The sequence below is a fragment of the Myotis myotis genome, unplaced genomic scaffold (assembly GCF_014108235.1).
Source record: "Myotis myotis isolate mMyoMyo1 unplaced genomic scaffold, mMyoMyo1.p scaffold_m19_p_20, whole genome shotgun sequence".
NCBI classification, from domain to species: domain Eukaryota; kingdom Metazoa; phylum Chordata; class Mammalia; order Chiroptera; family Vespertilionidae; genus Myotis; species Myotis myotis.
In genome coordinates this window covers 8,595,414-8,619,478 of record NW_023416325.1, presented here as the reverse complement: position 1 = coordinate 8,619,478, position 24,065 = coordinate 8,595,414, and the positions used below count along the sequence as shown (strand labels likewise).

The 24,065-nt window shown below is 39.1% G+C and overlaps 1 protein-coding gene across 6 annotated transcripts in view; it reads right to left on the bottom strand.

Annotated features, from left to right (window-relative positions):
* ARHGAP32 (Rho GTPase activating protein 32) overlaps positions 1-24,065 on the bottom strand; it is a 169,727-nt gene that overhangs the window by 63,086 nt on the left and 82,576 nt on the right. For 4 of the 6 annotated variants that reach the window (XM_036353253.1, XM_036353249.1, XM_036353251.1 and 1 more), the window contains exons 3-6: positions 12,640-12,731; positions 12,054-12,095; positions 11,586-11,670; positions 4,879-4,965 (exon numbers count right to left, since the gene is read on the bottom strand). In XM_036353253.1, the coding sequence (XP_036209146.1) occupies positions 4,879-4,965; positions 11,586-11,670; positions 12,054-12,095; positions 12,640-12,731 (306 nt within the window). Of the gene's footprint in view, positions 1-2,530; positions 2,735-4,878; positions 4,966-11,585; positions 11,671-12,053; positions 12,096-12,639; positions 12,732-24,065 lie in introns of those variants that run through there. The other 2 variants (XM_036353250.1, XM_036353254.1) reach the window with 2 other exon arrangements.

The following is a 24,065-nucleotide window of genomic DNA, read 5'->3' as shown; positions in this document are numbered from 1 at the left end:
ACACTTTACATCATTTTGGCAGTTTAGTGGGTTATATTCGATTCCAGGGCGCAAACACGCATGCTATCACAATGGCTCAGCAAGAGGGAGTGGCTTGTGCTGGCTTGGTAATATCAGAGAGAGAGAGAGAGAGAGAGAGAGAGAGAGGAATTCTAGATAGATCTGCTGTTCTTTCTGCGAGGCACAGTCTTCACCCATGTCCTGGGAAGTCTCTTTATCATGGGAAATTTATCTGGGGAAAAACTGTGCTATGAATCATATCTTCCACTGTATGATGAAGTTCAGGGCGACGAGAGAGACCTGCTTTAAATCTCAGCCTGGCCGTGTCCTGGCTACAGGACGTCACACAAGTTACCTAACACCTGTGAGCAGCAGCTTACTCATCTCATCGGGAGCCTGGGAACAGCACCACCTACATGGCACAGAAGAGGTGTGAGGTTTAAATCAGGAGGTTTGCATCAGCCTGTACATTGTGTGAATACAGAAGCTCTGCAAATGTCCACATGCAAACCCCGCCCCCTTAGGAACCACATTTTCTAAATGAACCGAGTGGAGGAAATATTTAATACCCAGGAATACATTTCTAATGGTGGAATTTCAAGCATCAACATACAGGAGGTATTTTGAGGTAGGAAAGCATTCCCCTAAAACCAACTGTTTACCTCAACAACTAGGGCATAACGAAGCCTTCGTATTACTGTAAACATTTATGAAAAATTGGATCTTCAGAAAAATAAACTATTATATTGATGAATTCTGGTTAAAATACAGAGGTAGTTAATACAATCCAGCTTCAGCATGAAGCATTAATTTCAACCATAAGGCTGACTGAGAGACAATAAAATACACAGTATTTTATGAAGCAACAATTATTCTTACAGTAACAAAACTACTTACAGAAGGGAAAGATCAGAACAGGATTTTCATTAGAGCACACGTCAGGATAAATTCTTGCAACAGCTAGGTTTAAAATTGCCATTTTAATATTAACCTTTACAGGCTGATGTTTGCTTACTTGCCAAAGAATAAAACAGTAGACTACAGAATGCTTTTAAGACTCACTACCACTAACATTTCACTTATAAATGCTTCATTCTTTGTAGTGGGCTCAATATAATTAGTGGCAGGGTTTATCTAGTTGGGTCTTTTTTTATTATTATTAAATTTTCAACATTTGGGACAATAAAAGTTTATCTTATATCTACCTTAACATATACCTGAATTTACTAAGATTTTTAGAATTTTTCATTGGTTTCAAACTAGAAACATTGTTTCCTAAAAAGTGAGTAAAATGCAAAGAAAAAATTAGTATGATTTTCAGAAAACAAAACAAAAAAACAACGTTTTTCCATTCAGATAAACATCATGATACAAACTGGAAAAGCATTGCTTCATCCACATTAGCTAACTCGTTTTTCTACCTAACACTTTATTTCCTTCCAGTTTATTTACTTGGAGAATAGAATAAAAGGATAAGAAAGGAAATACCTGGGCCTATGTTGGATAAGGCAACTTATTCTAAATAATAATTCGTACAAGAGGGAGGGGAATGAGGGCTCAGGCAAGACATTAAACATCAATTCTTCAAGGCATCCAGGAGAGCAGTTTAATCCGTGGTTACCACTCAGCTGAGACACACCAACCTGGATAACTGAGGCTGTATGACAGTATCTGCTCTATTGCATGGCCCCTGCCATGCCAGCTGTTAAATAGTTTTACAGTCACTCAGTCTGCGTTGCCTCTCGGCCTGGGACGAAACCCAGTCAGCCTCACCTCTGCTCAGAGGATCTTCATTTGAAAGTTGCACTTCATGTTCTCTCTGTAAGTGTCTTTATTCATATATGCGTGCTGCCCACGCCCTGTCCACTTAAGTCATTCAAGGAAACCTAGATGGCCAGTTTGGGTCCCTTTTATTAATATTTGGGATAGGCTCACAAAGTTCACAGTAGCCACCCAGGTACAAATCATATTAGGAAATGGTGAAGGAATAGGGGGGAAAACCCACTAGACTGAGGTTTAAATCTTGGTCTTTCTCTTTAAGTAACAATTGTGAGTCTTGTAAAATGGAAACCGGACTATTAACCTCAAAGGTTGTTCTAAGAATTACATTGACAGACTGCATGTCAGAATATCTGATGACTACACACAGGCGCCCCCAAATGCCCACTGACTCTGGACCAATTCACCAGACGAGCGTAGTTTATATTTCTAGGTTCACAATTTTAAAAGAAATTAAGACTTTAGAGGGGAGAGGCAAAGGCACGGTTAGAAGGTTCAAAGATAAGACCTAAAGGAAGCAGTTATCACTTAACTTATAGGAAGGGAAAAGATCACTATTTAATTGGCCATTATTTTTAAGATCAAAGAACAAGGGAAGAGAGTGGGTTAAGATGAAGGACCAAGGGTTTTGGTTAAATAAAAAGAATTTCAAGAGCACATTATTAAGATGAGAAATTAGCAAAGATATGAAACGTGCATAAATAGCTTCGGAGATGGATAGATCCCATCAGCGGTGATGAGCTTATCTTACCTGAAGACTATGCAACCCCCCCACGTCTGTTGTTACCAGTGAATTCCAAGGAGATGCAGGAGAAACTGGCAAGCGGAGAACTGAAGTCCTTAGCAGCTCCTGCTAAGATTCCCTACAGCTTAGGCATTTGGGCCTCAATTTCCTCATTTGCAAAATTAGAGGGTTTGATTGTGAGTCTCTCTTAGTTATTAAAAAAGTAGGATTCTCGTTTAATATGGTTTGTGGCTGAGCTGCATGGCAAGAATACAGGAGGTGAGCCATGGGCAGGCAGCAATGACTACTTACGCCGAGGCAGAGCAGTGTGGTGGCATTATTGCAATGCAGTAAATTACTGCTTTGATGTAATAAACAGCATACCAGGGAGTCTAAAATTTTCTAAGCAGTTTGACAAGATGTTCACTACCAGGAAACAGCCTACCTATCTAGGTCACTACTCATGGAAGCATAATCAAATAACAATTATACATGCTACTGTATGGTATCAAAATACCATAGATAACTTTTGAAGGTCATTTTTGAAAGCCAGCACAGGTATTACTGACACTGTGTTTTGCTTAGGAGAATAAAAAATATTTGCCTTGTCAGAACATGTGGAAATTAATAGTGAGGAAAAAAAAGATGCTGAAAAGTGCTAGGCTATAGAGCAGGGATGGGCAAACTTTTTGACTCGAGGGCCACAATGGGTTCTTAAACTGGACCGGAGGGCCGGAACAAAAACATGGATGGAGTGTTTGTGTGAACTAATATAAATTCAAAGTAAACATCATTACATAAAAGGGTATGGTCTTTTTTTTCAATAGTTTTATTCATTTCAAACGGGCCGGATCCGGCCCGCGGGCCGTAGTTTGCCCACGGCTGCTATAGAGGGATTAATGAATTCACTATGACATGTCAACCAGGTACTCTAGATAAAGAAGGTATGTTTTCATCATAGATACAGATTAGATATAGATATAGATAAATATAGATATAGATATAGATATATAGATATATAGATATAGATATCAGAGAGGAAGGGAGAGGGAGAGAGAGAGAGAAAAATCAATGATGAGAGAAAATCATTGATCGGCTGCCTCCCGCACACCCCACACTGGGGATCAAGCCTGCAACCGGGCATGTGCCCTGACCGGGAATTGAACCGTGACCTCCTAGTTCATACTTTGATGTTCAACCACTGAGCTACGCCAGCCGGGCAGAAGATACGTTTTATATTCGTCTATCAGTAAAGGCTCATCATAAAAGCACTTAATATTCTCACTTAAAGAGTAACTCACCAAATAAAAATACAACATGAAACTTAGTGGTTTAGAGCTGCCTACTTCCGAGATGATAGTCCATAAAACATAAAAGAAAAACTCCATTTCCAGCATCATACACTGACACCTAAAAGCACTTAAATAAAAAAGCACTTAATTCTGAAAGGCTTTCCTTAAGGTCACCTAGATTAAGAACTTCAGTATTTCCCATATGAGATAAGCCTTAGACTTTCCAAGGTTATTTAATTTTAACTTCAGGTACATACATAATACTTTTGGGGGTGGAGGGGAAATAAAATAAATGACCCTATCGTACTCCCTCCCAAAGAAAAAGAAAAACTTTGTATGCAAGAAATTTTTGCTTGAAAACAGGCAGAAGGCTCAATAAACATAGACTACATAAACTATATTACCTGATTAGTTGGTAGAGGAAAGAATCAATGCTACATGTAACATATTTTAAATCTCATTAAAAGCAAGTCAAAACCAGCACCGTTCTAGAACATGCGCACATTCTACTATTACACCACAGTGGAATTCACCATCCTGGTTAGAAATGTGAGCACCTCGGGCAGAGATGATTTTGTGGGTTCTTAGCATCTTACCATAAACAACAGACTCCCCTTGCTCTTACAAGAAGAATTTTCATTGCAGTTTATAAATTAAATGTCTAGAAAACGGATTCTTTTAAACTGACTGTTTCAACTCTGAGTACATATAGAAATGCCAAAATGACTAAGAGAAAGAAAACAAAACGTCTGTATTTCCATAGTCACTGTTATGCATTCACAGGTGTCGAAAGCCTTAAAAACTTTCTGAAAATGCAGAGAAGATATGCGAGCTGTCATACTACACTGTGCATTCCACTTGATTCTGTATAAAGACACTTATCCCTCTTTTTTTTAGAGGATACCATTTATTTTCTTAACAATGGTCATTCATCGTCCAATTCCCTTTCAATATTGTACAAGTATTTTCCTGTGGATTCTATTAGGCAATATGAGAAAAGCGTTACAGAAAGGAACTTAACAATCGCTCAAAACAATCCTTAGTACATTTTATGTGAAACGGAGAACGCATCCACAAAATTACCTGACAAGCGATGTGCACGAGGTAGACCAGCTCTTTCGATTCACAGCCGTTTTTCGTTACATCGTTCTGCTCTTCTGAAAGGGAGAGCTGAGGCCAAGAAGAAAGGGCAGAGAGAGGGAGAGCCGTGATTAGTGAGCAAGAACAAACAAAGCGTTCGGTAATACTTTCGTTCTCACATCAACGTGATGGAATAAGGTGTGCCTCAGAGTAGAATTCTACTACTTGAAGGCAGATAAAGAATTCCAGATTTTAAAAAAGAAGTGATTCTGAGAATTGTAGCTTGTCTCTAAACCAACACGTGCACAACAGCAGCAAATAAAACACATTCGCTCCAGGGCAGGTCTTCATGCCCTTGCTTTACATCACAGCGGGAAGGAAGGCACCGGGGGCCAAGGAGAGGCAGGTGAGCAGCTGGTTTCCCCGGGCTCAGCTCTGCTACAGACACTGCAGACTGGGGCCCGGGGAACAGCGTGGCTCCAGCTACGTTTCATTGTAGACTCACCGTGCAGGTCTGCACACTGAACTTTATTTTTATTCGAACCACAAAATAGCATTTAGAAACTGGGCAGTTTTATATAAAGAAAAAAAAAAAAACAATTTCTAGGCTTCTATTGAAACAACAGGAAATCTGAAGTATTGGACCCATATTCTCACATGGGCAACAACTAGCCGGGGCTGAGAGGCGACCGGCCCCTGTGAATGTGGCTCCAAGAGACTTTGCCACCAAATCGATTCCTCTTTATTTTTTCAGCAGCATCGAGGCTGGATGTTAACTGTCATCCGTCGTGCTGCTTGCTTTGCTATTTCTTATCCCACTCACGGCGCTCACTCACCTTACCTGCCTGCCCTAACTAGGGATGCACTGGCAAACTCTGTGCCAGAGTCAGACAACCCCGAGTTCAGAAGAGTCACTCGCTGGTTGTGCAATATTGACCTCCCTACTGAATCTCTCACCTGGAAAATGGAGATGATGTCACAGTAACTATTCTCGAGGTTTTGAGTATTAAATGAGATAACAGTTATTAAGTACTCACTGAGGCACCTGGCACTCAGTGAGTACTTCATAAATGTTACCTATTCTTACAGTTAAGGTTATCAGAAATATAAGGATAAAAAAAAGAAATGTAAGGATGACAAAGATATGTTCTCTGTTTTTGAAAGCAGTAGCACAAAAAGTATTTAAAAAAAAAAAAACACCGCCCTAACCAGTTTGGCTCAGTGGATAGAGCGTTGTCCTGCGGCCTGAAGGGTCCCAGGTTCGATTTCAGTCAAGGGCATGTACCTTGGTTGCAGGCACATCCCCAGTGGGGAGTGTGCAGGAGGCAGCTGATCAACATTTCTCTCTCATCGATGTTTCTAGCTCTCTATCCCTCTCCCCTCCTCTCTGTAAAAAAATCAATAAAATATTAAAAAATAAAATAAACAAAAACACCTTTATAAGAGATAATCATTCATTCTCACATTAGCCAAAATAAACCAGATGAACTACAAAGTCATAGGGGATTTTTTTGATGAAAAAAAAGATAGGTGAAATGAAACCTGAATGAATGAAGTTGCAGAAAGTGACAAGACTTTCATGAGACCCAAGAGGTCGATGGATGTGTTTGGAAGCCTGGAAAAGGCACAGGAGGATCCAGAACCTGCGTCAGACAAGGTCAGGAGAAACCAGCCAAACCCTGACTGGCTGCATGCGGCCCGCAGTGATAAAGGACAATGCAAGGAACACCTGGTACCAGCGTCCACGCCCACCCACCCACTGATTTCCACAGCTATTCCTTCAAGTGCATGAGGTCAGTCCATAAAGAAATACAGGAAAGTAGCTTTATGTCCACAGATGGGGAAGAATGTCTTAGCTGCAACGCCGATAGGGAAAAATAAGAGACTGACTACATCAAAAACTTTACAGTTATCACAAAAGGGACACCATAAACCAAGTGAAAAGATGCATTACAAACTGGGATAAAAAATATCTGTAATACACATTTGGCAGATTTTTAAACTATCACATACTAGTATAAGGAAAAAATGAGATAGGTATATGCCTAACCCAAACATCTTGAAAAGTACCTGGAATTTAAGTAAGGGTCACTAATTATCTGATGAATGACTGAATAAACAAACATGGTCTCACTGGAATGCAATACTCACTTTCAAAACTAAATTCATCAGCTTTCTTCACATATTCGCTTCTTCCTCCTTAATTCCCCAAGTAAATCAATAGCATAACATAACTGATAGTGGAGAAGGGCACGGAATAAGAACAGAGCCACAGCTGTCTAATAACTATACACCTACTAACTACAGAAGTTTTCTTACAGGCCCAGGGAAACTGAAGGATGAAACAAAACTGTAAAAAGATAAGATGCCTCGATGACTCAGGAAAGAAATACATTTTGAGAACAGACCAAGGACAGGACACGCTTTGATGTGGTTGCTGTGCCTGGACCCTGACCCCCTCCGGGAGTTTGCCTAGGAACACTGACTATTCTCCAGTCTCAGGAACGGGCTGAGCTGTTTGTAGCATCATAGAAGATTAGCCACCTTGTTATGGATCTTTGAGCTCCTAAAGGCCCGACTGCAGACCCTCCCTCCCCTTTCCATGTTATGCTCACAGCAGCACCTAGCCATCTTCTCCCTCGTGTGTATATAATCAGCCAACTGGCGAGGGGGGTCAGAGCAGAATTTCCAGGGTGACCAACTGCTCTCCCATGCTGCCGGCAGTATTGGAATAAACGCTCATATATGATTCAACCCTGTCTCTGTTTAATTTGGCTCAAGTAGTGACAGGCAGCCTCGGACCCATTGTGTCTGGTTTCATAACCATTCACTGTCAACCAAGCTAATCATCCCGGATTCATCTACCCCTCCGCCTCTCCACATGTCCTTTCTTTTTACATTCCCAGGGTCAAGATCTGATCTCAACCTTTGATTCCCTAATCTCTCTCTTTAGCCTCCCAAAACTTGCCTCTCACACCTCACCTGTTCCTTTTTTCCCCTTCTCCACTGTTTCTCCTCTGGGTCTGGGCCTCACAGTGTCTGTTCTAGACTATTGCTGGCTGGACATTCACAGTAGTCTTCCCACTGGCCTCTCTCCATTTCCCTCGCACCCTGATTATGGCACTTTCTTTTCAAAATCTCTCAATGCTTTCTCAATTCCTACTAAGAAGGTAATTTAAATGCAAAGTCCAGAAGCTTAGATGAGCTTTGAAGAAAGGCACTGCTCCAAATATCTTCGAAACCACGTTTTCCCATAATCCTTCTAACTCATTCATCCCCTCCCCGCCCCTCCCAGGTGCCTTTGTCTAAGCTAATTTTCCTTGTCTAAATGCTCTGCACTTCTGTCTTTGCATATCCCAAATCTATTCAAGCTCCAATAAAGCCTTCCTTGAGTGCCACAGGAAGTAACTTCTCTTGCCTTTGAATGCCTATACAAGCACTCTCACAATATGTATTACATTTTTCTTAGGTGTACTGGTATATTGCTTGTTTCTCCTGAGGAAAGAATCTCTTACAAGATATTCAAGAAAAGCATTCTTTTTCTTTTTTTAAAATATATTTTATTGATTTTCTACAGAGACGAAGGGAGAGAGACAGAGAGTTAGAAACATCGATGAGAGAGAAACATCGATCAGCTGCCTCCTGCACATCTCCCACTGGGGATATGCCCGCAACCCAGGCACATGCCCCTGACCGGAACCGAACCCGGGACCTTTCAGTCCGTAGGCCGACGCTCTATCCACTGAGCCAAACCGGTTTCGGCAAGAAAAGCATTCTTGATGAATTGTCTGTTGGTTTTAAGACACCCTATGAACAAGTCAGAATGGCGAGATTTTATGCAGTACCCACACCACATGTGCCAAGAGCACATATTATGAACAATTGGGCTACATTTGCCTATTGAATGACATGAACGTAATGATTTACATTACTTGTACTTCCTTCAATGTAACGCTATCTCAGTGCTTTGTCTATAAGGAAGGGAGAACAGAAGGACCAAGTCCCATCCTTCTAGATTCCTTACAAATCTATTTTTGGAGTTATTTTTCCTATACTGAATTCACTTTTCTATCACCATGGTAACCAATCTGCAATTAGTGTTGTTAGGATCTTTAAAAATAAAACTCTATCCAGAAAGCCTTCCAATATTCAGAAAAGTCCTTTCTCTACAGGGAGCATGGACATCAGTTTTGTAAGTCAGGGTAGAACTACATCACCCCACCCACATAAAATACCGGTCATCAAAGCCTAATCAACAGATTTCAAATGTTCATCTTTTATTTAGTTCTGGTACGGTTGCAATTGCACTGTGACATACCTCTGGAGTTCGTACATTTCGCCTCTGTAGCCTCTACGAGGTATGAAAACATGAAAAATATTTCTGTTTCACAATATTATGTGGTCCACGCATGCCCACCGTCAACACCCTAACACATTAAGAGTGACAATACCACTTTAAAACTCCTGAGTCGAGAATGCCAAGTGGAAGAATATATATTAGAGTTGCCTTTTAGGTGAGTAATAAGTGAACTAAGTTCTAATTTCAGCATATAAGGCAAAAATCAATAGTAGACAAAACTGCACTTCAAATTCCTTTGGGAAAAGCTAGAGACCTACACGCATCTTCATAAGCCTCACGGTCCACTTTTCCCTCCAGACTTGGGAGAGAGCCCTGTTCCTATGTTGACGACCAGGTTTGCTCATCTCCAGACACTAGAATCCCCCTCAGCTCAGTGAGATGCCCGCAGCACGCAGAACACATGGGAAATGAGCGAGAATGACACCCCGGCAGAATCACAGCTCCTGTCTTACAGGTGCTCACTCCAGAACATACACTCATCAGGAAAAGAGTGCCTCATGGGCATTTCCACATTTCTGTGTGGTCAGGACTTGCTTTGATACCTGGGTTACGACTGAACAGCAAACCTACAAATAGAGCCCTCTGGTCAGAGAAGAGGTTTCTCTCTCCCAGAGCCCTATGCTTACATCCCAGGGTGTTAATGGCTCGTGGCTGTGATGCACACACAGACCCCTCCACTTCCCGGCTGTGATCTTAGGTAAGTTCTTAAACTCTTCCTACCCCGATTTCCTCATCTGAAACTGTTGAGAAGACTCAATCAGACAATATACAAATAGTACTTAGTGTAAATCTGGCTCACAGAAAACATTCAATAAATACTGGCTTGTATTTGATTACCATACTCCTGATAACTTCATTTAAAATGAAAAGTCAGGATCTGTGTTTCACATGATTTTTCCTCAACATTTTCACACTTGGGTCAAACATTACAACCTCTTTCCACATTTCTCAGTATGAAGACAAGAGTGTATCTGACCCCAGAAAGCAACAGGAGCATTTCTCAGGCCCTTGCACAGTAACTTCAGCAGCGAATGCTCAAGAAATAGGTATTAAAGTCATACGTTTCCTAGGCCTTATTTCAGGTAAGACCTGCTCTCTAGGATTCAGGTTAATTTACCTCAATGCTTTATATGAAATCAGATAAAAAGGAAACATTAATTTCAGCTTCAGATGAGCAAATAATAGGAAATGCAAACCACACAAATGTTTTAGTGTCCTCCACACTAGATGGCAGCACCACACCAGCCACAGCAGGAGGAGAGCAAGGCCTCAAATGGGTAAAACAGAATGAACTGATTACTGACATTTGCAAGTTACAAGGGATATTTCCCTTCTTGCTGAAAAAACATTTTCTGAAATTTGAATAAATCTTAGTTTTTGAACAATGGAGATGATACAACAGAGAGAAGTGCAATAAAGATAATAAATTTACAAAATCTAAAACTATACACTGAGTGGCCAGATTATTGTGACCACCTGACGTTTGTAGGCAAATTAGCTACAATTTCGCGCTGAAGTTGCTAGAGGGCAGACCATTATAAATAGGGAAGCAGGTTGTTTACCACGACAGTAGAAGTGATTTTTTTCTGAAGATTTGGGTAAACAACGCGATTTAACAGCCTTTTAACGTGGGGTATACTATATGGTTTTACTTAAAACAAGAAGTCCTTTCTAGAAATTATCTTTTTTCTTCCACTGGCGTTTCAATTTCTCTAAACAAAACATAATACAACGCTATATATCAAAACCTATAGAGTTTGTTCAATGTACTATTCAGGGGAAAATTTTCCAAACTTAAATGCACTGATTAAAAAACAACAGCATTGCCCTGGCCAGTGTGGCTAAGTTGGTTGGAGCATCATCCCATGCAACTCAAGATCGCTGGCTCGATTCCCAGTTAAGGCACATGCCTGGGTTGCAGGTTCAATCCCCCAATTGGAGCAAGTGTGGGAGGCAACCAATCAATGATCCTCTCTCACATTGATGTCTCTCTCTCTCTCTCTCTTTCCTTCCTTTCCCTTCCCTCCCACTCTCTCTAAAAACCAATGGAAAAATTATCCTCCTGTGGAGATATTAAAAAAAAGAGCCACTTATTTGTATTTAAAAAAAACACACAATAACATAATATTGTAATAACTATGGATGGTGTCAGATGGGTACTAGACTTATTGGGGTGATCACTTGTAAGTTATATAAATGTCTAATCACTATGTTTGTATACCTGAAACGAATATGTTAGTATAACGTATATTATACTGGTATAGCATATGTTAACGCGCTTGGTTTACTCCTGAAAAAGAGTTGTGAATAACAAACTTAACTCAGCACGTAGGAACCACTTCAAGCATACCTGTATGCTGCCAAACTCAACGTTCTCATAGTGGAAATGTGCGCATTCGGCCATCTTCGGAAAGTGGCCTTTGGTGAAGGGCAACCTGAAGCACATGAGATAAATCAGTGAGATACAAGACACCGCAACAGTGAAGAAACTGCTAAGCCTCCGGAGAAAATAAAACGGGTATAGGAGCTCATGCAAGCAAACTATTTAATAGTTTATTTAATAAGCACATGCGCATGAGCACACATATACCCACACACACCCTTTCAGAAATACACGGAATCCAATGAAAGTTACATGGAGTGCACGGGTCAAAAAACAACAACAAAAATTAAAAAGCACCACTGTACTCTCCTCATCGTGTCCCAAGTCAGTGCCCACAGGAAAACTACGCTGTCGGTGAATGTTATGGAAACTGAGACGAGCCAGCTTCCAGCCAGAAGCAGCATTCCCACCACAGAACACAAAGCCAGGCGTTACCTGTGCATGTTGTCGCAGCCCATCAGTCCTGGGTTGGTGGGTCTGGATGCAGAATGAACACTTTTATCCTTGTCTTTTCTATACCCACAATGAAAACACAGCTATCTAACCCTCTACCCGCTGACAAGGTGGTTTTTCTGCTTAAAACTGAAACAGATAACTGAAGATATTTCTTGAGAGTCAACTTCTGGCACCCATTTCCTACCCTTGTGAAAGCGAAGCTGAGACAGAGCAATTCCCATAACTCAAACAACAAACTCGATTTTTCTAAATGGGTGAGAACACCTACTAAAGGTACCAAGAAGGACATACTTGGCTTTTTCCTGATGAACAAATGCAGTCTAATAGACAATGACATAAAGATGCAAGAACAAAATTACAGGGTATTTTTAGACCAGAGCTAGTCTTCAAACCTAGCCCACTAACTGCTGAGTCATAAATTAAGGCTTAACAGTATAGTTTAATGTATGGACAGTAACAGCTTATTTAGTAAGAAATCTAAATAAAGGTTTTAACAGAACTAAAGTAAAGAACTCATTTCCATTTATAGGAATTCATTTCAAAACTGCGGTAAAGTTATACTTACTTTTTCACGTGTTTAACCTTCATACTAGCTGTGCTGCCACAAGTCTTAAGGCTAAGGTCTCCAGGAATCTCAGGCACATCTGCTCCTCTTGCCTTAAAAATAATAAAGAAAAAAGATGTATGACTATTCCTTTAGTACCCGTATGTTTTAAAAAACAGAGTATAGTTCATTTTAATGATTCTATTGACTCTGTACCAAGAGCAATACACATTGATTTAATAATCTCTTCTTAAAATGATAATTTACTGAGTTTTAATTAAGAATAAGAAAAAAATATTCACCAAATTTAAATATTTAACTTTACAGTATGAGAAAAAAATGTTCTGTTAAGAATTTTCATGCTCTTATACTCAAATTTCAAAATCAGCTATTATGTGTCTCACACACACTTAAACCTCCCCAGGGAGTTGGTGGAATAAAGTAACCTTGGTTACAATGATTAATAAAAGGTAAAATGGTAACGGGAACATAATTAGGAGATGACAACATGCATTTCTCACAACAGAAGTTGAAAGTGACATCTATGTAATACTTCCAAATGTACTCCTTCATCTGACACAGTTTTCATGTGGTGATTTTTTAACTCTAGTGACACATCCAACTGCAAGGTTCTTCATACTCTGAACAAAATAAATAGCAAATCCAAAAACCTATACAAAACATTTATGCTATATTATCCATGATTTGTAACCTTAATTAGTATAGCCAATGACACCTGATGCAACAGGGGAGAATAATATGGGGTGAGCAGTTAAACTGAGTTAAGAGGAGATTCACAAAGAAGATGTGGTAAATATATGCAACAGAATACTACTCAGCCATAAAAAAAGAAGTCTTGCCATTTGTGACAACACGGTTGGACCTTGAGGGCATTACACTAAGCAAAATACATCAGATAAAGACAGACAAGCAAGCCCTGGCCAGTAGCTCAGTTGCTTGAACATCGTCCTTATACTCCCAGGTTACGGGTTTGATCCCGGTCAGGATGCACACAAGAAAATCAACCAATGAATGCAAAAATAAGTGGAACAACAACTTGATATTTCTCTCTTTCCCTTCCTCTCTCTCTAAAATCGATACATAAAAATAGAAAGGCAAACACCATATGATATCACGTATATGTGGCGTCTAAAAATATAGACCAAAAACCAAAAGTTTATAAATACAGGGATGAGACTGACGCTTGACAGAGCAGGGGGGTAGGGAGTGAGTAAAATGGGTGAACGGGGTCAAAATGCACAAACTTCCAGTTATAACATAAAGAAGCCATGGGGAAGTGACGTACACACACGTGACTATAGTTAGCAGTACTGTGCTGCATCTGTGAAAGGTGCAGCTTTACTTGGCCAAGCTGGACATGTGGGAGCACTACTACTGCTGTGATCAGACGGGTTTCAGGCCTGAAGCGGGTCTGCCTCAGGCCGGCCTGTCGTGTGTGGGTTCCTGGCTTCGAGCAGGGAAGACTTCACAGCACGAGTCCGGGTGATTTTGAGAGTGAGTTTATGAAAGCTGGGACAGTGACACAAGGAAGGGCTTAGGACAGAAGAAGCAACAGGCGAGAAATGAGGTGGGGCTGCTTTTCCCCCTTGATAGTAACATCTATCAAGGTCACGGTCTCTACTGGCTGGGCGGCGCCTTAGTCACTCACTGCAGCTGGTCCTGGCGTCACCCACCTGGTTTTGCTGATTTTCTGGGCCTGGGGCTGAAATGGAGGCCTAGATGTTATCTCTAGGGAGGAAAGGTGGGGGGGGGGGGTCTAAACCACACCCAGGGCTTTCGGCCCTGGTGACTTTCCGTATCTGGCTGTAAAATCTGGCTGTAAAGTGCTCAGACCAGTTCATTCAGCTGGCTGTCTCAGTTTCCCCGTTCCACTTGCAAGGAATTTTCCTAGCTTTCCACTGTCCTGGCTCTCTATTTTGATGCACATTGCTAAATAATCCTCCAGAAAACACTGATCCCATTTACAACACTACCAACCATGTACATGGATGCCTATTCTCTCACAACCTCACAAACACTGAATATTATCAATCTTTAACATTGCCATCTAATAGGATTACTTCATCATCTTTTTTCCTAATTAGGTAAAAGATTCAATAAAGTTTCACACTTTTAGTGGGCATCTGTACTATTGTGTGTGTGTGTGTGTGTGTGTGTGTGTGTGTGTGTGTATACATACTTATTGTTAGATTCTGGTTTTTAGATTTTTCAGAGAAAAGAACATTTTTAAGTGAAAGCTAGTCATATCTGTCTGATATATAAATATCAAGATTTAATAGCTTGTCATTAAAAATTAATAACCTGGAAGATCTAGTCTGTACACTGCCTGATTTAAAGACTTACTATAAAGCAATAGTAATTTAAGTCAGTTGATCCTGGACTGGAGTAAGGAAGGACAAAGTAAATAAATATAACAGAAAGTCCAGAGAAAGCCCACATATAAATAACGAAACTTAACTTGTGAGCAAAAGTAACAATGAAATTCAAAAGAATACTAATGTGTCAATAAATAAGATTGGTGAAGTTTTATAAAGTATGCAACATAAGAAAAAACCTTGAACCTTCACAAAATTCACTCACTGTGAGGATTAATAATGCTGCTAAAATTAAATACAGAAGAATAACTTTAACATAAGTACAAGTGCCTTAAACAGGAAATAAAAAAGTATTACTTATAGGAAAAAATTAAATTTGATTACATCAAGATTAAAAACAAGTCATTTAAAAAGAGCTCCTTATAATATATTAAAAACTAACAACCCAATTTTTTCAATGCCAAAAAATCTAAACAGGTATTTCATAAAAGAGGATGCCAAATGGTCAATAATTGTAGATACTCAATGTCATTACTCATCAAAGAAATGCAAAATTAAACCATAATGGGATAATACACACTCTGCAAAGAGCTAAATTTTTTTTTTTTTTAAAAAGTAAAATACCAAAGTTGGAGAAAAAAAATGAAGCACTAAAACTCTCATTTACTGCTGATTAAAGTGTAAAATAGTAATAACCACTTAGGATATTTGTTTGATAATTCCTATTATGTTAAACATGAAACTACCTATAATCCTGCAACTACACTCCTGAATATAGACCCAAAAATATTCCATATGTACACAAGTAAACATGTACATAAACATTCATAGCTTTTTTACAATCACCAGAAAATGGTCATTATAAAACAAAAATACCCAAAATACACAAAAACAGGGGAATAGCTGAATAAACTATAGGGTGGTTATGCAATGGAATGCTGTGCTTGAAAAAAAATTTATTAACATTAAAAACATTAATAAATGTAGGCATTACTACAGTATGTGACTGTGTGTGTTTGTATTAAAAATTAACAGGAAAACATGTCAATAGGAATTTTTGTGAAACTTACGCTGGTTCTACATTTGTCTAAAATAGTTATAACTGGGAAAACGATGAGGAGTGAGAAGAGAATCATATTTCAAAGAACATTTTTAAAAAGACTGTTTTCTTACTTATTTTATAAGTTAACACAGACATCAAAACCACCCAAGAAACTTTCAACACCGGTGAGGACACGATTAAGAAAAGTTGTACAAATGTATAAACCAACTGTTTAAAGCACTAAAGTTCCACCATACAGAAAAGACATAAGAGGCTATGATCTTTAAAAGAAATAGATTATATAAGGTAAACTTCATACTCAGCCAAATCCCTGATAAAGAGAAAACCTTAACAGCAGCCAAAGTGGGGAAAGCATATACACACATTACACTCACAGGACTACATATGAGAAAAGCAGAAAACGTGGAATGGGTTCTTTCCATTGCTTTTTAAAACAACTGTCAACGTTGAATTCTATATCCAGCAAAATTTATTTTAAAAAAAAAAATGGGAGGCTTCTAGTCTCTTCTGCTGTTTATAAACAAAAATGCTACGGAAAACAAAATGAAATAAAATAAAAACAAGCAACTACCTGAGAATTCTAAAATATTTAATTAGAGTAAGTGGATTGGGGTGTAAAGTCAAGACCTGAAGAATGACTAATCATAGGCTGACAGCGTGTTTCCTGGATTCAAACCCGCCCGCCGCCCCCTCCCCCCCACCCTTTACCTCTTGGAATTGCCTAAGGAAAAGCTGACTCATGATATAAGCAACAAGCATGACTAGTAAAACACTAAGGAATTACAACTTTCTGACTAGAAAATGGCCCTTGAATATGGAAACAAATAGGCAAGAGCTTTCTTTCTTTTTTTTGCTTCTCTTCCAAGGACAGACTTGGGAGGAACACTTCAGCTGTACCATGGACACATAAGACCCTGAGTGAAAACCCATCCTTCTGACTAGAGCAGTGATGGCAAACCTTTTGAGCTCGGCCTGTCAGCATTTTGAAAAACCCTAACTTCACTCTGGTGCCCTGTCACCTATAGAAATTTTTTGATATTTGCAACCATAGTAAAACAAAGACTTATATTTTTGATACTTATTTTATATATTTCAATGCCATTTAACAAAGAAAAATCAACCAAAAAAAAGTGTTCGCGTGTCACCTCTGACACGTGTGTCATAGGTTTGCCATCACTGGACTAGAGAAATAATCAAAGGGGACCCTGTTGTGTAAAGACTGTAGGGATAATCCTTATTTTTCTCCTCTTTTTTCTCTCACTGCTGAGGCCTGACGGCAGCCCCAGTCAGGAAAAACTGTGTAGTAGAGAGAGTAACACTCCTGGAGAACTCCTTCCTCCTTCCTTCCAGCCAGAGAAGCCAGGAAAAGCATCCTTTGAGAGGAGACAGTGGGTACCAAATCGAAACTGAACTGATGCTAAAACCACCACCTAAACAAGTCCAGATAGAAACGTCAACCTGAGCCCCACCAGGTTAATGCCTGATAAGCCAGGAAAGTCAACATTCTCCAGAGGATTTCAACAGGAGACAGTCTCGCAACATAATATTCAAAATAGCCATGGCACAATAAGAAATTACTCGATACACCAAAAATCTGTAAAATATGAGCAAGTCCCCAAAAAGAGACAATCAGATACCAAATATGAGATGAAACAAACGTCGGACTTACCAAAGACTTTATACCATATACCAGAGGCCCGGCACGCGAATTCACGCGCTCACAGCCCCACCCACCCATGCCGGTCTTTGATTGTTATGCCATTATGGCCATGGGCTTTTTATATAATAGATACTAGAGGCCCGGTGCACAAATTCGGGCACTGTGGGGTCCAGCCCACCCGCCCTGATGGGGGCTATCAGGGGAAGGCCAGCTGGGGTGGGGGAGCCGATTGGGGGCAGGGCTGGCTGGGGCAAGAGGCCACAGGTATTCTGGTTGTTCTGCCTTTTGGTCTATTTGCATATTACCCTTTTATTATATAGGATCATAAACATATTGAAAAGACACAAATTCTTGGATGAAAATTATAACCTACACATAAAGCCCAAATTGTTAGGTAGGACCAGGGTCTCAAGGTCTGAGCAGTTCTTTTTTTTTTTTTTTTTTTTAATATATTTTATTGATTTTTTACAGAGAGGAAGGGAGAGGGAGAGGGATAGAGAGCTAGAAACATCAATGAGAGAAATATCGATCAGCTGCCTCCTGCACACTCCCTACTGGGTTATGTGCCCGCAACCAAGGTACATGCCCTTGACCGGATCGAACCTGGGACCCTCGAGTCCACAGGCCGACGCTCTATCCAATGAGCCAAACCGGTCATGGCTGAGCAGTTCTTACTAAATGCTCTTGTTGCTAAATGTTAAGATGCAGCACAGTATTTTGCAGCTGCAGCTGTAAACAGAATGAGCTTGACAGGAACTCAACCAGATCATGTAGCCAACTGTAAAGAAAGCAACATGTTATTAACCAAATATTATGTGGGAAATAGTTTTACTCCTATCAAAATGTGAAAAACTAAGAATGTTTGAATGAAAAGATATGGCACAAAAGACAAGAAACATTACTGCCTAGAATACAAATTAACAAAATCCTTTCATACTCTTTAGATACTTCCCCATAACAGTAAAAAGGCAAGGCAAAATTCATCATAAAGATATTCATCAACATGAAAAATATAAAACAAACTCAAAGTCCTACTAATCTATGAAACATCAATAATATGTCCTGTCTAATAGGGTATTATGTAGCCATTAACTTTGTTTATTAAGAGCTTTTAATTTAGCACCAATTATGTATACATAAATTTCTCCCAGGCAAGTTTTATGGAGTATTAATGGCTTTAAAATTTTTGTAATTTCCATCAACTAATGTTATCACATATGTTAACTATATCATGAAGTATAAATACCAGAGAAAGACTATATAACACTGTGGGAGGAAAAATTCTAAAGAGAATCCCCGCCAAGATTCCTCTGTCACTTCCTGGCTATTCAAACACTAATGTGAGCAATGCTGGGAAGAGATGGCTCAGATATTATTAAAATTCCAGGTCAGTGGATCTTAAAGTAGGAAAATTATCTGGGTGAGCCTACTTCATAGTCTCCCAAGGCTTCTGCTGAAGCATGCCTCGGGAGTATGCTGCTCATGAGAAGGCAAGGCCTAGAATTAAGTGCAAATTTGGCAGGTGGAGTAGGTAACTGGTGGGAAATATAGAGCTGACTCAGCGCCACAGCCATCTCTCCTTCTCTCTTGCAACCATGCATTTCCATGTGCGTGCTACAATCTGTCCCATATCCCATTCTGCAGATCTCAAAGCCTCTCTATTTTCTCCTAAGGGAAACTGAATTCCCTTCCCCTTCACAGCAATGTTTTAACCCCCCTTCCAGATGTCCCTACACTATCTCCAGCAGCTAGTTTTTCCCAGAGGTCTCTCTTTCCAGTGAGCCAGCAACGCTTGTACCTATGACACTTCCCATGATGCACATTGGGAAACATTCAAGCTTCTCTTAACTGCAGCACCTTAATAATAAGGTAGAAGGTTTATGCTAAGTAGGAAGGAGAGATAAAATTGTATATGGTTTACAATTATAAGTCACATTTCCACGCCTGATGGGAAAGGGGGATAGATAAACAAAGCATTATTCTTTGAAACTAAACAATTTGGAAAATTTTATGTAAGAAAATCGTGTTTATATGATGTTAAATTTAAAACTCTGCATTGCAAGAAATCATGAAAGAAATATACCAAAATAATCTCACCACTGTGCAAAATGGGATTATGGTTGACAGTGTGTGTGTGTCTGTCTGTCTCTCTCTCTCTTTCTCTCTCTCTCTCTCTCTCTCTTCAATTTTCTGCCTTTTCTATATAAGCATGGTTTGTGTTTATAAAGGAGAAGAGAGAAAAAGAGAGAAAGCAGACTAGCTAGCTTTTCCCACCTCGCATGTTACCTACCTTACAGCAACCATTTGCAAATGCATAACAAACTGTCATAAATAAATGAAATTATATATTCTATAGAACTCTAATGGGCAAAATTCGGTATCCATATTTAGGGAAGAATAAGAATAAAAACACATTTATAATGGGACGTACCCATACATATATATAGTCAACTGAAAAAGCAGTATTTGAATGGAAAATTCATTCTGCCAAGAAAGGCAAACAGGACTGCCAGTTTCCAAATGCAACCACAGTTTAATCATAGTAAATAAATGCAAAAAATCTCTGTAATGAAAAGTTTACAAAGTTTTAATTAGTCTAAATACTATTCCCTTTCTTACAAAGAGGAGACAATGGGGTAAAATTTAATCATCATCATCCCAATACATCAGAAAAGCTAAATTTATTAAATCTATAGTGCATTACATTATCAGTAAAATGATTCTTAAAGAAGATCACAAAGAAATTCAATTAGCTGAGTTATGTGTGAATATTTTCAAGAGAATTTTGTACAGCAAAATACGCTTGATGTTAAAAACATATTACAAGACAATTTTCTTCACTTATTTCCTCCAGTATGTTATCTAGACCTCCCAATGTGCAAGTGCTAAGTAACAGAAATGGGACTCAAAGGAGGCAGGCAGGTTTAAGTATGTGGAAAATTCACAAATCATACAAGTAGCTATCAAACGAGCCCAGGAGTAAACTATATAGTTACTCCTGTTTAATTCCCTATTTTGATGAGGAACAACAGGGTGGGAATACTAAAGAAAAGAAAAAAAGATTTCTGCACCTGATTATAAAACTAGTACTTTTGCACAAAGGAGTTGCCTTTAAAGTTCACTTCTAGCAGAAAATATCTCCTCGGAAAGAACATGCAACAGCTGGGGGAAAATTATCCAAGAGCAATGTTTAAAATAATTTAAGAAAAATGATCAGCAGGTGCCATCAGAATAATAATACAAATTCTCTAGGCAACGGGTAGGCAAGCAACTTAAAAATTAACACACTGACATATTAGCAAAATCTTAAAACATTCTGAAGTTTCTACTTTTCTATAATGCAGATTTATCTATTCACTCCTATCTGCCCCAATCATTAAAGATAATCCTACTGATTCAGCAGATATTTTCTGCTGAAAACATGCGGTCCCATGTTGTATATACTTTTACCAGACATTTTATGAAAAGATTCCTAGAAAAATCTAAAAACGATTAACTTTGTAGGTACTTTATTCAGGTAAAGTACTGGTATTCTTCTGGGCTGCTGGAAAATGGTCTGTTTCTGCACTTGAATTTTGTGCACCAGATCTACTAGTAAAAATGTACATATAAATGTGTATTATAAAATACACGTTTAACCGTGTATTATAAAAACATAAAATATGAATTCTTCCTGGAATAGGCAAAGTATGAAGAGAAGGATGGAAGGGGATCAAGAACCACAAATGATGGAGACACTGAATTGGAAATATTCTACTAAAGGGAGAAATGGCAAGATTCTAGACTACCCCTGACACCCCATTCTTCTAACTGCATGTGTTTTATGTACTTCCTCCTTCAATATTTTACAAGTTTAAACATTTTTTTAAAGTCATATAACAAATTCTATCAGTAAAAGTAACATCCAGATCACCTAAAGTCTTAAAGAGTACAATATTTGTAATGTAGTTTTTAGTTTAGTAGTTAACAAATAAATGCTGGGTTTATGACCAGTTCGCCAGTTCAAAAGATTTTAGGCTTAACGTTATAAAACTACCCATTTTCAACACTTTTTAACCTATAAAATGAACGAGTTCATACATTCAACCTAATATAAATCCCAGAACTCCCCCAGGAGTGCATTAATTACCTTCCATAATTAACACTGCTTGATTCATGCCAGAGAATTCCCACCATCTTCAGCCAGAACCGAATGCACCATGGAAAGGGGTGGGTTTGGGGTTGTTTATTGAAGAGCATTGAATATACTGGCAGAAACTCAAAACCTGGGCTTTGCATAGTAATCAATGGGTGCATTTGTGATTGTTCACAAAGCAACTCTGCACAAGACATCCCGCCTTTAAAACCGAAATGATAAACACCATCAGTGTCTCTGAATCATGAGTAAAATCCACCCATCAATCAAAAATGAACAGCTAAACATCACACAGTAATAAAGAGCTAAAGAAATTCACTGTAGGAGCATCTGCAAAGACTTTTCTCTCTCTTATTCAAATGGCAAATGTTTTTATAACTGATGGGTAAAAGGAACCATAGAGAGTAGAGCAATACACAAAATACACACTTCTTCCAAAAGTACCGCTTCAAGACTATTCAGGAAGAATGACTACTCTATCAATCCTCTTTAGAAAGCAGGCAATATGGGGAATGTGGTCCAAATACAAGGGAAGTACTTTTGGAAAAATGTAATGGTTTAACTTTTGATTTAAAACAGAAAGAAAAGAAAGAAGGGGAGAAGAAAACAAAAGAAAAGAAAATTCATTATTAACAAATGAGATAAAGGAAAGCAGGGAGCCCTAACAGGTTTGGCTCAGTGGATAAAGCGTCAGCCTGCTGACTGAAGGGTCCCGGGTTCGATTCCGGTCAAGGCATGTACCTTGGTTGCGGGCACATCCCCAGTAGGGAGTGTGCAGGAGGCAGCTGATCGATGTTTCTCTCTCATTGATGTTTCTAACTCTCTATCCCTCTCCCTTCCTCTCTGTAAAAAATCAATAAAATATACTTAAAAAAAAGAAAAGCAGGGAAATTCGGGTGCTGTCAAGGAAAAAACAACTAGTTCAATTTGTCCAGAGAATGACAATTTTATTCATTCAAAAAAATATTTACTGAGAATTTACTATGCCAGGCACAAGAGACAAAACATAAGTGACAAAGTCCCTGTACTCAAGGAGCTTACAATCCCATGGAAAAGAAAGACAATTTTCATACAAATATTCAGTATGTCTAAGCACTGTGGAGAAAACTAAAGCAACGTAAGAAAGATAAAGAGAGGAGGGCAGGGTTATTATTTCATCTAAGACGGTGCGTGAAAGCAGCACTTAATTGTAAAGAGGGCACTGAAGGAAGAGAGGGAGCAAGCTTTGCAGATAATGCAGGAAAAGTGCTTTCAGAAAAAAGAAAAAAAAAAAGACCACAAACATAAAGGCCCCGGAGTAGCTAATGCTTGGCAGAGTCCAGAAATAAATAGCAAAAATGTCAATGTAACTGGAGCAAAATGATCAAGTGAGGAAGGGCTTTGGCTTTTAAGGAAAATGAAATGAAACCATTTCATTTATAACAAACCACAAGGTCTTAGACCTGGGTGACTGAAATAAAGTGGGTGTTATTAACATGATCTGTAAAGTTAAAAAGGAGCTCATTGAGGGAGCGGGAAAGATGAGATTTAGCGAAAATCTACAGCTCGCGGCTTCCACAGGACCTTCAGCTGGGAAATGAATTCTTACAGGGCTAGGGACACGGACATGGAAGTCATCTGTATAAAGAAGACAATGAAATCTGCAGGACCAGCATAGAACTGGGAGGGAGCAAGCATGAAGAGATGACGTACAACCCTGAGAATGCCTGCTTTCAGCAGGTGGGAAGAGAGACAGAGGAAAATAGCCCACCCTTGTGAGTGTGTGTGTGTGTGTGTGTGTGTGTGTGTGTGTCTGTGTGTGTGTGTGTGTATGTGTGTGAGAGAGAGAGAGAGAGAGAGAGAGAGAGAGAGAGAGAGAGAGAGACAGCACATGCTCATGCACATATATATGTTTATGAAAGAGGAAGAGGCATAGGAAGGAAGGGAAGAGCAACACTCATGGGGACACACACACACACACACACACACACACAGTTGACAAATCCAAAAATTAACTTCATGCCTTTTAAATTTTTTCAGTATTTTGGAAGTACAAAATTTACACTTTATTTTTCAAGACCCCAGTTGTTAGCATATGAGATCATTTTAAGCCCCAACACTAAGAGGTATGATGATTGAAGTGGTTTTAGTTAAAATATTAAAAACTGGTGAGAGATTTCCTCTTACTTTATTTTTACATCTTTTATCTTATTTTTTAAGATCCTAATGTTTACTTAGTATATAATTTATTAAGACCCTGCAAATAATTATTTC